Genomic DNA, 14787 nt, shown 5'->3' with positions numbered 1-14787 from the left:
AATATCAATACATTTTTTTTCTTTCTCTTGCAATTTATATTTTCCCCCCTTTTCCCTCCTCCCCATTACATTTATTCCATTTTCCCCGAGATTCGTTATAAATTGATCGGATAGAAAGGAAAACAGATACTCGATTTAAGATACGTTTCGTATCGCAAATGAGATCCATTTTTTTTCACCGGGGTCCATTTCGCGACGCGAAAGTCGTGTCGGATATCCGGATTGTCATTGGATCGGGGGAAACCGGAAACCGACCGGTATCGGTTCGTTTCTACAGTTACAGATACCCGTCGTTGTAATTGAATACAGTGAAGGAGCCGCATAAAATATTAATCCACCATCGGATGGATTTACGGGGGAGGACTGGACGTGGCGCAATTATAACGTTAAATAATGCGAGTGGGCAATGCGCTTGGCCGGTACTTGGTCAGTGGTTGGACAGAGAGTTTAACGCGGCAAATGAATTATGAGCAAGCTTTTTGCAGGAGTAAGAATTCATCCGGCTCGAATTAATGAATAATTCGTGCCGCGTGTTGCTTTGTTTGTATTTTCTTATCCAAAATTATTCATGCGAAATTGTTAGTTAGCTATTAATTGAAAATTAATTATTTTGCTATGCGATTCAGAATGTTCCCTGCAAATTTATCCAACGTTATATTTCTAGGCGAATTCTCTATTCTTTTTAATCGTGTTGCTCATAAAGATATTGGATAAAAAGTTTGTAGTCCAGACAGGATAATTGATGGATTAATTTCTATTATTTTTATATCAGGATAATACGAACCTAAGATTCCAAGGCGATAATTAAGCGTGATTACTATAACGTGGCCGGCGCTGGCCAGTACGGATCCATCGTAGATGTTTCCTGTTCCCCATTCGAAACTTTCACCGTGGACGTATACCATGACTGCGTACGGTGCTTCCAGTCCACGAGATCCTGAAAATTTCACAATTTCGATGTATTAAATTCGAGATCATTCTTTTTAAACGTTAATCTTATTGATGCGTTTGAGAAATAATCCGTTATCATTTTTTTTTAATCCCTTTATAATCACTTTAATTCAATCAGAAGCAGATTTGATCGAACGGATAGGATTCGGATCTTTAACGCGTTGCACAACATTCGATTTATCCCGAAACTCGAGCCGTTGCCTCGTTATCGCGATCAATCGATCTTACAATGATTTATCACCATCATCGTAATAAACTATCTCGCATTTGCGATCCTCCCCCCATCGCTATTATTTCGAAACGCGTCGTTCATCATTAACGCCAATACCTAAAAGTGTCTTTCTACTCGTGTATACGTAGCAACGTGTAATTAAATGATAAGAGATCGTTTCATAAGAGAAAACATCATCGACCATGATAAGAACAACGATGATCGGCTTGCGTGATTTAAATTGATTAGAAAGGAAGGGAGAGGGGTAGTTTTATCCGAAACAACGCGACGTTAATTTATTCCAAGTGCACAGCTTGTTGCCGTGAATTATTATTGCGATAACCTCTGAATTTCTGTTTACCAATTTGAAAACTATTATTATAATTCCATTTTTATGATCTTATTCCTTTTTTTTTTATATAGTACAAGTGAAATTGACTTGTATTCTTGATTAGAACACGAAACAACCGTCAATATCGTATCCTTCAATTCCTTATTTCGTAAATTACTTATTAAATTTTTTTGGAAAAACTAATTTTAAAAAAATATATATTCACTTCTATCAACAATTTATCCATACAGGGAATTGATTAATCTCGCTTGTACTTGAAAAATTTCTAAATTACGAATTTTCCTTATTTTTCGTATTCATTTCATCTCAATAATAATCTCCCCAGTAATAGTCCCGTTTCGAATCTCGAATCACCCCATATATAACCCGCTCCTTCCTCTTTCATACTTTGGCCGATGCTTGGGAGGGAGCAGCAGAGGAAAAGGGTCGATCAAAATCGATTTTCCGCGCGATTAATCATCCCGTTATCCCCGTTTACCTGTCACCTGTAATATCGAACCGGGTATCGTTAATCGGCCTCTCGAAATCGCGGCCCCGAATCGCTCTTTAACCGGGCACCGCTGGATCCGGAAACGGACCGATTAGCGGCCGCGACGACGGTTTTATTGGTTCCACCGAAAATTCAATTTCTCTATCGCGTTACAATCCGCTCGGCCGGTTTAATTGGCAGCCGGCACGGTTGATCGAAACCGGGCGCTCAACAACAACCGGCGTCGACCTCCCTCGCGATTTCCTCGATTGCGTAACAACCAACCCCCTCCTCCCTGTTTCCTGCACGAGGGGAGATATTGGGGGAGGGGAATTCGGGGAAATCGTCGATTGGAATGAAGAGCGATTTGTGGAGAGAGGATAAAAAACGGGTGTTTTGTTTTTTTGGGGGAGAGGGAAGAGATTGAAATTAGGAAAAATGATTTTGTTGTTTTTTCCTGGTTATGGTTTCGGTTATCGAGAGTCATCGAGAGTTATGTAGAGATATTTTAGAGTTATGCGTGATATTATGATATCACGATACGAGAGATTGTTGTGTAAATTATTGTTAGATAGGCAAGCGATTGTGTAATAATTAATTTACCGGAGTTTGACTTTGAAGCATATTAATTATGAAAGTAAATTTCTCGTGTTATGCGTTTCAATCGCTTATAATTTTAATAAGTAGAAATTAAAAATGAATCGCAATATTTTTATACTAAAATGTGTATTTAAATTTTTATAAGAAATGGCAATCATCTATTAATCTATCTAATTCTCTGTTTCAATAATCCTTTCATCCTCTTTTTATTCTATTCACATATTTTCCATCGAAACTCTGTTATTTATTTACTTATTTAAGAAATTTACATTTCTCAGCTTCATCAAAAATTGGAAAGAAGACGTTTCAAAATTTTCAATTCCGATCTCAATTTTTCATTCTCTCCCTCTCTTTTATCTGGCGAATAGAAAAATTTACAAACAAAGGATCACGTACACTTACAGAACCATTAGAAAAAAGGAAAAAGAAAAAGAGTTTCGCAAACTCGGTGAAAAATTTTCGACCCCCGTGTAGAGTCGTAAATTCGTCTACGACGTTCGCCGAATGATATACGAGGGCAGGTTCTCTTACTTTCGCGATAATACAGGGGGCATAAAGGCACTAATTACTTCGAAACTAATTACTTCGGGAAGTAACTTGTTCCAGTAATACCGGTACTGTTCCATAAACAGGCGATAGGTGGCTCAAAATTTCCCGCCCGTGTGTTATTAACGCGTGCTAATTAATTACGAGCATTACACCCGGAATCTTGCGAATATAAAGGGGGAGATTCGCGCGTTTAATTAGATACTTAATGCGCGACATATATTTTCGACCCCCTTTTCCTTTTATTCTCCCCTCATTAACGTTACATCAGCGAATCGTGACGTGTCTCTTTCTCTCTCTCTCTCTCTCTCTCTCTCTCCGAATGTTGGATATAAGTTTGTTAATTACGTGGAATAAGGAGAAAAGAAAAGAAACGAAATAAAATTAAAAAAAGGATGAAAGAAGTAAGTTGGATTTATGAAAAAAAAAAAAATATATTTTTGGATGAAACGTAGGATGGTAAAAAAAATGTGAAGTATATTGAAAGATATAATAGAAAATTGAAATGTTATTACTTTTTTCGCTTTTTTCAATCGAATATCTGGAATAATATTCTATTCTGATATTGATATTAAAATTCCACCGTTCGAAAGAAAAGTTTGTTTACACAAAATGGTGGTATCAAAGGAAATATTTATTCCTATTCCTTCCTTTATCCGTTTCAAAAATTTATTTTCCCCAGTTGTGTACTTTCAAATACATAAAAAATATATAGGTAAAAAAGAAGAGAAGAGAAGAAAGAAAGAAAGAAAGAAAAAAAAGAGGGGAATATACAAAGTTCGTATCGATGCTTACCACTGCCGGGTATATACAGATTCAGAAACAGGCAGTCCTCGCTCTGGTTGGTAAGGAACATGTACAAACGTTTCAGTTGTTGGTATCTGCCCAGAGGCATTTGCAACAAAGCAGCTGTGTCATTGCTGATGTCCGGAAAGTGCTGCGGGCAAACTGCGCCGAACGAATCCGCCAGTTTGATACCGTCCCACGGGATCGGTGAGATCGGTGGTCGAAAACGTAAATCTCCTATGGGAGGGGCCGCGTACGGAATGCCTCGAAACACTTCCACCGGGTCCAAGTGTTTGCTGTTCAAGTCCTGTAAAAAATTATCCACGAGTTAAGGAAATAAAATAATTTATTCTTCTTCGCAAGAGATCAAAGAAATAGATATTTGGATTTTCGAACGGTTGATAACAGTTCACAACGTTTCTGCCAAGTGTTTGTTATTTCAATCGGAGTGAAAAATTAAAAAAAGGGAGAAAGGAAATCGAATCCATAGTTAATTACGAAGTTATCTCGAATCTAGATTTAGACTTATTATTTATTCTAAAGATTATTTAATTAATGTTAAATTAACAGTTTTATACACATATATTATGACAATGCTTATATATTTCAGAAGCTAATGTATGAAATATATTTTTTTTGGAAATTTTGATCATGTCCTTTTTTTTATCAGGGAAAATCAAAACGAAGAATTTCGTTTGGATGATAAATCAAATATTGCTTCGCTCGATTCGGGTATAAAATCAAATCTGTCATGTGAATGGGATATTCGATTATCTCTATGAATTTCGACAGACGTTAATAATGACAAAAGTACCTCGTTACTTCAATTCGGTGTGCGCAGACCCGATAGCGAGATCTGATGACACGGTAATGTCTCTGCTCGGGAACATTGAGTTAGATGTAAATCCTGTATTTTATGTATACATAAACGTGGCTCGGATATTCCTGTTACCGGAAACTAATTACATAATTATCCTCCCCCGTTCGATTATCTTTGCTTTACGAGGGTTGCCTCACTCGATTCCCAGTAATCCATAGAAATCGAATTTATCACGATACGATATTTCTACGAATCGATTCTTGTCTGTTTTGGACAGAGCGAAAAAGAGACTGGAAAAAAAAGAGAAATAATGCAAATAATTACGTAATTAAATGTACTATTATAATTAAATGTACTATCGAAAATTGAACGAATGTATTTCGTATTCATTGTTAATGTATTCGTTTGACGATGATTGTCAATTCGTCTGATCACGACATCCGATACTTTATTTTTCTTGTTTCATCACTATTTATTCCACTTTTATTTGTATTCCATTACAGATGAAATAAAACAATCACAGGATCAGATAACAGGAAATAAAAGAGTTACGCAAGTGGTATAAACTAGTTATTATCAGGCGAATACATAGAGTATTTACGATCAGATCGAATAGTTCGAATTATTAAAAGAGTCGCATAATAATTTTACAATTGATTTTTCACAAAATATTAATGAAATCGTGTAAATAATTCAAAAAAATCAAAATTTCCAAAAAAAACTATACTATTAAAAACACGCGTTTAAAACAATTTCACTCTTTTCCTTCGCAATATCCTTTACGATATTCCAGATACTCGTATATAACGTGGATACATAGGAGTCATGTGCAGAGATAAAAACATTTTTATTGCCAATCAATCGCTTCAGAGAACGAGCATAAAATTGCGAGGCTTTCTCGCGTCGTTGTTAACGAAACTCGATAATTGCTTTCGTTAGATGTAATTGCGTAAAGAGAGCGAGGAAAAGGGAGAGAGAAAGGAAGAGAGAAAGAGAGAGAGATAGAGAGAAAAGAAAAGAGATGGAGAAAACATTGACATTCTTGGAAGCAATTATACCAGAAGGGCTAATAAATCTCGTTTGAGCGTCGACGTTAATTGCACCTCCCGTTGGTTGCAGCGAAAGCTTTCTCTCTTTTTCTCTCTCTCTCTCTCTCTCTCTCTTCTTTCTCTTCCTCTTCTTCTTTTCCATCCCTATTGAGAACGACGATGGAGCCGCATCGAGTTCAAAATCACGAATTCCCATTAACCGAAGGACCCGTGATGTTACCCGGAGAATGATAAAGGGAGCAAGCTGACGACGATCGAGAAGGAGGGAAAAAAAAATTCTTATCCTCTCCCCTCCCCCTCTCAGCCTTCTTTCTTCACCCTCGAGCCCTTTATAATTATGGCATTCTATTTCTTGAAAGGAATTTTATAATGAAAGACAGCGAGAATTCATAATACGCGCGTAGGATGTTGATTATAATATAACGGATATATTTATATAAAGACGTAAACGTTGCAACGTCGAGGATCAAACGGCGAAATAAATTTAAACCAATATTATCGATGATAAAGTATAAGATAAAGTGAGTTGGATGTTGTTTTATCAAGATAATAAATGGGATAACAAATGATTTGTAAAATTGTTCTAAAAAGAAAAAATCGGAGGTAACAGCAATCTAATAGATTCATTGGAACGATTTTTCAATATCGATGAAAGAAAAAAAACAAGCATAAATTAGTAAAAATATGGATGTCAATCCGTTGATTACACGTACAATTTATGCATTAACTTTTCAAATTCGATTCCAATCGATCTCAATCTCTATTTCTCTTAATCTTTATTTCTTACGAGAGGACGAAAGAGATAAAATTAACTGTGAGAAAAATGGTTGCTCGATTGGAAAAGAAAGATATTTAAAAAAAAAAAAAAAAAAAAGGAAAGAAAGAAAAAAAAATCTATTCGACCATTCGAATCGACCTCGTTTCCATTCGTGTTTTTTGGGCCTGTAAAAAATTAACGACCTTCACCTGGCGTTGCACGGTCAACGCTGGTGCTCGTGAAAACGTCTATGAAGCAATGTTGTTGACGCGTTATTTATTCTCGCGGGGTCGTTGATTTCCCTCGTTGTCGCGCGATTGATTTCTGTTGGTACACCCGCGCAATTATTTTTTACACCCTCTCTGTTTATTCTTTTATCTCGCCTCTCCACGTTTTTCCATTTCTCTTTCCTTCTTTTTTCCCTCGGTTCTTTTTTTTTTTTTTTTTTTATTTCGGCTCGTTGCGAGTCCTTGGTTCGGGGAAAACTGAGATTCGAACGCGTTGATTTTGGAGTTCGTTACGAACCGGATGTGCGATATGCGTTCTGGTTTTGGATTACTTTTATCACAGCGTTTGAAATATAAAACTTTAAAAAAAAATGTATTTTTTGAAAGCGATCGATTAAAATTAATTTAAAAGTCTTAATTTAAAATCACTGATTTCGTTTATAAAGTTTCACTTTATTATTAGAGTATTTTATACAGAGATGATTTTTTATTTACTGGTAAAAAAAATTATTTAAAAGAAACGATTGATTATATAAATGTTTATTAAAAATATACTTATTATGAAGTAAATTTAACGAAATTCGCATAGAAAAATAAATTGAAATATAATTAGTGCGAACTTTTCTACTAATTTTTCATGTAATTAAAATTAAAAGTCTGTTTCGTACGAAACTTTTATCCAACATTAGAATCAAAAGTACGATGTTAAAAATAATTTACACCTAAAAAACACCCGTGGTGAAAAGTTGAAACGTCATTAGTGACACGAGTTTATCTTTGGTCATATAGCGTTTACATTCGACATAAAGGCTTCTATACTTTTCAACTTGCGAATAATTTCGAAAAATGGACGTGAACAAAAATTTATACTAAACCCCGGAGGGTTTGAACGAAAAAAATCACATTTTCTATGCGCTGATGTGAGAGAGCCGTCAAAAATTCTCTCAAAACGATCATATACGTATATTATATAAAAACTATTCTTTCTAAAAGCAATTACAACTATTCATTTATCGATATGACTTTAGATAAATTATATTTATTTATATTTAAAAATATATTTTCGTATTGATATCTTATAAACTTTATGCAGAATTCTATTTGTTTGATCGTGGTTGTCTTATTGCACTTGTTTGGCCAATTATTTATAATAAAATAAAATAAGATGATCGCACAGTCGAATAAGTGGAATAAACGAGTTATGATCAGACGAGTAACACAGATCAACCATTGTCAGAAAATTCGATCAACAATGGATATCAAAGTGATTTGCACAATGTGTGTGCTTCGGATAAAATTATTTAATTATTTGGAAAAAAATTAGAAAAAAAAAAAAAATAACAGCGAAAGCTGGTATAAACAAATGCAAAAAATAGCACGAGTTTAATGTAACTTGGACTACATAATACATTCACAGAATGAGTTGAATGCTCGTGCTTGAGAATTAAAAAAACAGATGTAGGCCACGACGATAGATAGATCGATGTTTTTTTTTTTTTAAGTTTATGAAGAAGTTGCGCTTCCACCGACTCGTTTCGCGGCGAGCAATTTTCCGCTAATGCCCTCTTGAAAGAAAGAAAGAAAGATATCGTACACACGGTCATATCCCGTGAAATTACATCGTTTCTCGAGTTCCGCGATGGCCGCTTTATAGTCGAATTCTATTCATATAAAATTGAAAATGGATAATTAAACTTCGATGCTACGAATGAAAAATGAACTTTTTGTGAAAAACAGATCCTTTGATTCAAATTTCTTTGAAAATATCGATAATCGAAAAATCGTTCCACGTCTTCCACGCTTCTTCCAACTTTCCTCCTTCTTTTCAACGATGTCCATTAATCTTCTTAACTTTTAAAATTTCTAAAAATCCCTAACCTTTATTTACTTCTCTATTTCGTATTACCATTTTCCTTAATTAATTTTCTCCCCTCCTTTAACAATCTAACCTAATCTTCTTCATCCAAAATTTCTATTTTCCCAAACGTATATAACCTTCAATCCCTCCATACGCCACTCTTTCCACCTCGAATAAAATCTTCCACCTAGAATCGTAAAAATCCACCTCCCCAGTAAACGCGTCGCGGGTGGAAAATTCGCGGAGACATTTTTCGTCTGTATGCTTCTCACCCAGTTTCTACCATCCATAAAAGTTTCGCGATACAACGACATCTGGGCCGAATGTGGCACACGGCAATCGGCGTTCAAACCTGTTCAACATTTTATATTAGACGGGGCTGTAAACGGGTTACCAGCCAGGGGAACCGTGTACACAATGTCGACGTAATGTCATCGTTCCGTAATTATGCCTGTATTACCGACCGGCCATTATTATTGCTAGATTGCCAACACGTCCACATACTTGGCTGTTTCAGCCAACGTAACCAACGTGACCCCCAGTAATTACCCTGTGATTAAGGTAATACGAGCAGCTTGGACAAGGGGAGGGGGAGAGGAGGGGAAGTAGGTGCGGCGGAGTTATGAAAAAAAATTGTTCCGCCCTCGAAACCTCTTTCAAACAGGTTCGAGAAGTGGCGGTGAATTATGAAGCGTGTGTAATGAAGCGTTTAGGAAGGGTGGATGGATCGAGTGGTTGATAAGAGCGCGAGGTTTCATTTATGGATCAGGTGTTTGGAGAGAGTGGAGCCTCTTGGTGGGTGCGTAAAGGAAAAACGAGCAGCAATATTTTGTTTCTATCAATGATTTTCAAGTGCATTTTGCTGTAGATTTATAACATGTGGGAGGATACTTAAATTGGTGCATTTGACACCAAATATCGAGTATATGTTTAAGTTACGTTTCGCCTCGTTTCCATCATCGTCGATCAAGTATCTTGATAAAAAGATATTTCAATTAAAAAGGCGGGAAAAAAGGTGTAAAATTGTTTCTATATATTCATGACCCGATCGAGTCGAGGTCCCACAACTTACTACATTTCTCTTACCGTTTCTTTCCTTCCTTTTTTCAAGCACCATGGAAAAGGGAGGAAATCCGTAATCCGTGTTATACGTGAGACGAGTGCGTAATCGTCGAATCATTATAATCCCTTTTCACGGCCGGCAATTTCGTCTCGAAATCATCCCGCGGAGAGACGTGATCGTAATTCTCATTATGGCAATGGAAAGTTTCAACCTTTGCGAGCGGAATTCGAACAATTCTGGAGACAAAAAAAAAATATCTTCGCCCTAATAAAAGATCGGGGGCGAACGAGTGCGCAGCGTGTGTTTAAACGATGAAAGGTATAGAAAAGAAGGAAAACAAAAAATATCAAACGAATTTCCCTCTTTCCCTTTGGCTCGCTGCCTCCCTCGAGCGGTGTTAATAGAGTCTTCAAAGTTTTGAAGCGAAGGAACACAAGAACGTGTCGTTTGAATGCACCGTTGATTTTATCACGCGTGTTCTTTCGGCTCAATTTAAATATTCGCGTTTAAAAAAACGCACTTATTTTCTCATTCTCGAAACGCGGATAAGGGAGAAAAAGTTCGGTGCATAGGAATTTCAAGAGCATTATTTGAAGGAAAGATGCAAAGAGTGGTTTGAAAAGTTTTCACAATTTCGACTTTTTTATTGTAAATTTTGAGGTAATAAAATTACATTTAACCTATATTTCTTTCTCCAAACTTAATTAACTATTAAATTATTCCATTGATAATTGAACATTCTTATTCCAAACATTAATTCATTATTTATATCCAATATTCAATATTTCTTTTTTCAAACATCACAAATTCACATCATTATCATTATTATCCCCCGATTGTTAAAATCGATGAGAACGCGATTCTTAAAATTCTTGTACTTCGATATTTGGAAAATTTTCCCATTTGAAAAAGCAAGTTGATAGAGGTTCAGAGGTTGGAAAAAAAAAAGAAAGGAACTAGGACGGTGTCAAATCTTGCACGATTCCGCGTGGAACGGAAACGGGGGAGCGTGTGGTCGTTCCGGTTGAACAGCGGATCCGTAATTTACGTTTTTAGCTTGGCCAGTCCCGGTGGATGGATGGATAACGAGAAAAGTTTTTCGACCAGGACGCCTGCTGGCCTTTACATTACGCGGCCGCAACTCGCTCGTTCCTCGCCTGACTCGCTCCATTTCGCGCGATCGAGCGGATTTACAAGAGGAAAAAATCGTCGTGGTCAATCGTTTCGCTGTGTCAAATCGATCCTGTAATAATATTTTATAAGGAAAGTTTCGCGAGCAAACACCCGTTATTCGTCATTAATTTCATTCCCCCGAAAAAATAAATATCGCGAGAGTCTTTTAATTTTTCTGGCAATTTTTCTTTAATATTAGCAGATTCGTGTGCGTGTTTTTGTCATTCGCAATAAGTCACCTAATGAATTTATCCTAGTATTTCTTTGTAATGAAATAATGTCAGTGGAAAACGTCTTATATTCTTTGTCACTTTGATCAAACTTATCTGAAATGTTGGGAATAAAAAAGCATTGTTGCTGGTATGGATTAATCTCTTGTTTTACGATCGAGTAATATTCTGGATATGGAATGTGTCACGTTACATTTGTAAGAAAGTTCAGTCTAACTTCAATTCCATAGTAAAGATCAATGGATATAAATTATGTATAAGATTTCGATACTTTTAAACACAGCACGGTGCTTTCTTAATATTAAAATAATTGTCCTCATAAGAGGAAAAAGATTAACCCTGAACTAAAATCTAAAGTTAAACAACCCATCAACTAAAAAATAACATACAAAATTCCTCAGACAACAATATGTAATCTTGATGATTCTCCTCCATGATTTTCAAATAATCACCTTTGAGATTATTCCACCACGATTTCCAAATATTTTGTCCAAAGATCGGATAAAGAATAATTCGACGATTGATCGTGGAAAATCTTCCGTGTTTCGAAACCTTCTTGCATCACTTTCTTGCATCCTCGACTTAAATCGCAGATTGAGAATTTTTAGGATGTTTCGTTTAAAAGGTCGCGGAAAGAGGGTCGGATAAAAGAAGACGAGAGAAATGAAAGGTGAGTGGAAAACCCGATTGGATACTTTCGCTCGAACGGAATTGGCTGTTCGCTTCCGTCACGATACCGGATTGCCTATAAAGTCGTTCCACGTCCATCGATCCTTGCCCCCCTCTTGTCGATATGAATATCTATTAAACGCAATTCACGTCTACCAGTCGGACGTGGCGATTGTCGCAGTAAACGTCAGGTCGGCGTCGTTTTTGCGCCGGCTGATTGACATCTCGAAAATGCGACACAGATATTTCGTTTCTAAACGATATACGCGGGGACAGACCGATGTTTAAACAACGATAAAAAAAAATATCCTTTCAAAAGTATATATAGCTTTTAACTCGTTTTATCGAGAGGATTCCATTTTAGTGTAGTTAAAAATAAAAACAGGGTAGGAAAAAAAAAGAGAGAAGAGAAATTAAATCGACGATAATCGAACTTGTCTGCGTGATTGGAGTATAATAGAAGGACTAAATTATTGAAAATATTTGTTGGACCGTTGTGCATTGTATCGTATAGGTATGAATGACACCTGTAATCGCGCGCGAATTTATCGCTTGTGTTTTCTGCCGTTCCGTCGGGGGAATATTTCGAAAATTCTGTACGCGAAATGAAATTACATTTTTCCAAAAAAAAAAAAAAAAATATATGTAGCAGCTTAATAGTAGCTACCTAAATTGCAATGAAATCGATCTACGATAAATATCGAAATATTATAAAAAGTCTAATATATAAATTCATCCGAATTCAATTTTGAAACAACGATCAAATAAAATATTCCTAAAATTTCTCTTGAAAATATATTCGTTAGATGCAAATCAACTGGTTTAACAACTGGTCTTGGAAAGATTCGATTTCGGGATCGAATTACCTAACCTAACCTCCATCACGGTTCATTTTCCCGATCATAACCTCGAAAAGAGGAATAAAGGCGAATAAAAATTCGCAGGCGGGGGAGTAAAGACGTGGTTTTCGGGTATCCATTCTCGGATTCGTAATTTCCAATGCATCGGGTGCATTGGAACCCTCTCTCTCCCTAGCCGGGGCAAGCATTTCGTTCGATAGCATCCCCCCCACCCCTGGAGGGGGTGGCGTGGTGTCTCGCCGCGCCGCTAAAATGGCAGAAATCGATGTACTCAAATATTCCATGAATACCACGGTAAAGATTTCCTAGTTTAAACGTAACACGCGATAGTTATCAGTGTCCAAGAATTATTTATTCGATCGCGTGCCTTTGCGCCACAGACACGATCCGTTTATCGAACGTTTTGCGACTTGCATGGGTTTTTAACGAGAATTTTACCTTTGGTAGAAATCTTTTTTAGCCATCGTACAGTTGGTTCAGATTTAATTGATTTAATCGATTGAAATTTTAAAGATAAACACTTTCTTAAACCGTGGAAGATTATTATTATTATTTTCAGAGATTGTGACTTGATCTATCGATTGGTTTTGCATGCGTAATTTGAGGATTGTATAGATACAGTTTGTTTTAAAAATATTCGATCTTTTAAGTATTTGCGTAACTGGATGCCAAACAACTTGATTTTATTTTGTTTAATAAGACTTATGTTTATCGATAAGAGATTTTTCATAAAATATATCGAATGTAATCGGATATTTTTGTGTTCGATATGCAAATTAGACGATCGTATTTTATCTACGCGACTAGATCGATCATCGTTTATATCTTATTTCGATCTTTTGGCTTCGAATATTCGATATTTTTTTTCGTGATAATATCGAATGGAATAATGTTCGTCGTTGAGTATGCGAATTTTGGTGGATGTATGCATTCGCGAAGTTTGCGAATCGAAAGGAATGATTGATGATAAAAGGCGTTTTGTGATACGTATGTCACGTTATCTCCTTTCTCGTTTTTCGATGAATAGTTGAAAGAAAATTAAAGATGTACGCGACACATTTATCTTGATCACGAGAAATTGGATTTAAAAAAGAGGCTCGATACTCAAAATTTGAAAGTCGCAGAAAGAAGACAATTTTTCCATTCTTTCCTCTCCACTTTTCGACTTTATCGTCGAGTCTCTCTTCCCAAAGATTCCTTTATTTTATTAGAGTGGTTTCGAATAAATTAAAATCAACGAAATTAAAATATTTCGACGTTTCCTCGTCAAAAGAATAGTCGAATATTCAAACAGCGTGTACATCAAATATAAATTTCTTACTTTTCATCATTGTTACTTTTGTAACAAAAAAAAAGCCAATTTTTCACGGTTCGTTCAATTTTTCAAGCTTTATCGAATTTTAAAATTGTTCGTAAATGTTTTACAACGGTTTTTAAAAATAAAAATATTTACTGTTTGAACTTCGAAACTGGGGAAAAAAAATAAAACAATTAAACTTTGACACTGCGATACAATTATAAAAAAATTCAAAATAGGAGACGAAGTTGGAAAACAACAATTTCTTTACAATTTTCTATAAATAAATTCTAATATAACGTAAAATATAATATAATACATGGAACAAACGTGAAATATTTTCGATCGTTAAATATTATACAGAGAAAATTCTTAATAATAACATCGTTTTGTTCTCTCCACTCTCTCTCTCTCCCTCTCTCTATCCGTTCTTCTCCCTCTCTCTCTCTAACCCACGAAATCGATATTCGTCTGGGCCACAGCTCGTCGGCTCGGAGGAACGAGCATCGAAGGGAATAAAATCGATATATAGCGGACACGTACCTGAAGAATACCACGTATCTGCCCGGTCTTGGTCTCGACTATGCGCGAAGCGTAGCGGATCTGAGTGGCGGCTCGCGATCCCCCGCGGCCCAGCAACACGATCGCGATGATCAACACGAGGCAAGTTCTCGATCCGCTCAACGACCTCGTGGCCAGCGGCCTCTTCCTGGCCGCCGGCTGGCATGGCAAGGGCATGACAGCATTTGCTGGCGGCCACTCGAAGCGACGCCAGCAGCATAACCGACTTCACCCTTCACGGCCTTGAAGCTCTGCTCTCACCTTCGCTAGCCCTGCAAAAGTAACATGCATTTTTTTAGTTTAATTTC

General features: G+C 36.4%; 1 protein-coding gene across 19 annotated transcripts in view; it reads right to left on the bottom strand.

Moving 5' to 3' along the window:
* LOC108003092 (neuroligin-4, Y-linked-like) overlaps positions 1-14787 on the bottom strand; it is a 307743-nt gene that overhangs the window by 16227 nt on the left and 276729 nt on the right. For all 19 annotated transcript variants that reach the window (XM_062079286.1, XM_062079270.1, XM_062079287.1 and 16 more), the window contains 3 exons: positions 14462-14751; positions 3925-4222; positions 785-937 (listed from right to left, as the gene is read on the bottom strand). In XM_062079286.1, the coding sequence (XP_061935270.1) occupies positions 785-937; positions 3925-4222; positions 14462-14656 (646 nt within the window). In that variant the 5' untranslated portion in view covers positions 14657-14751. The remainder of the gene's footprint in view (positions 1-784; positions 938-3924; positions 4223-14461; positions 14752-14787) is intronic.

This window comes from Apis cerana, linkage group LG9 (genome assembly GCF_029169275.1).
Source record: "Apis cerana isolate GH-2021 linkage group LG9, AcerK_1.0, whole genome shotgun sequence".
NCBI lineage: Eukaryota > Metazoa > Arthropoda > Insecta > Hymenoptera > Apidae > Apis > Apis cerana.
Note: the sequence above shows the minus strand (reverse complement) of the source record. Positions and strands in the feature narration are given on the sequence as shown.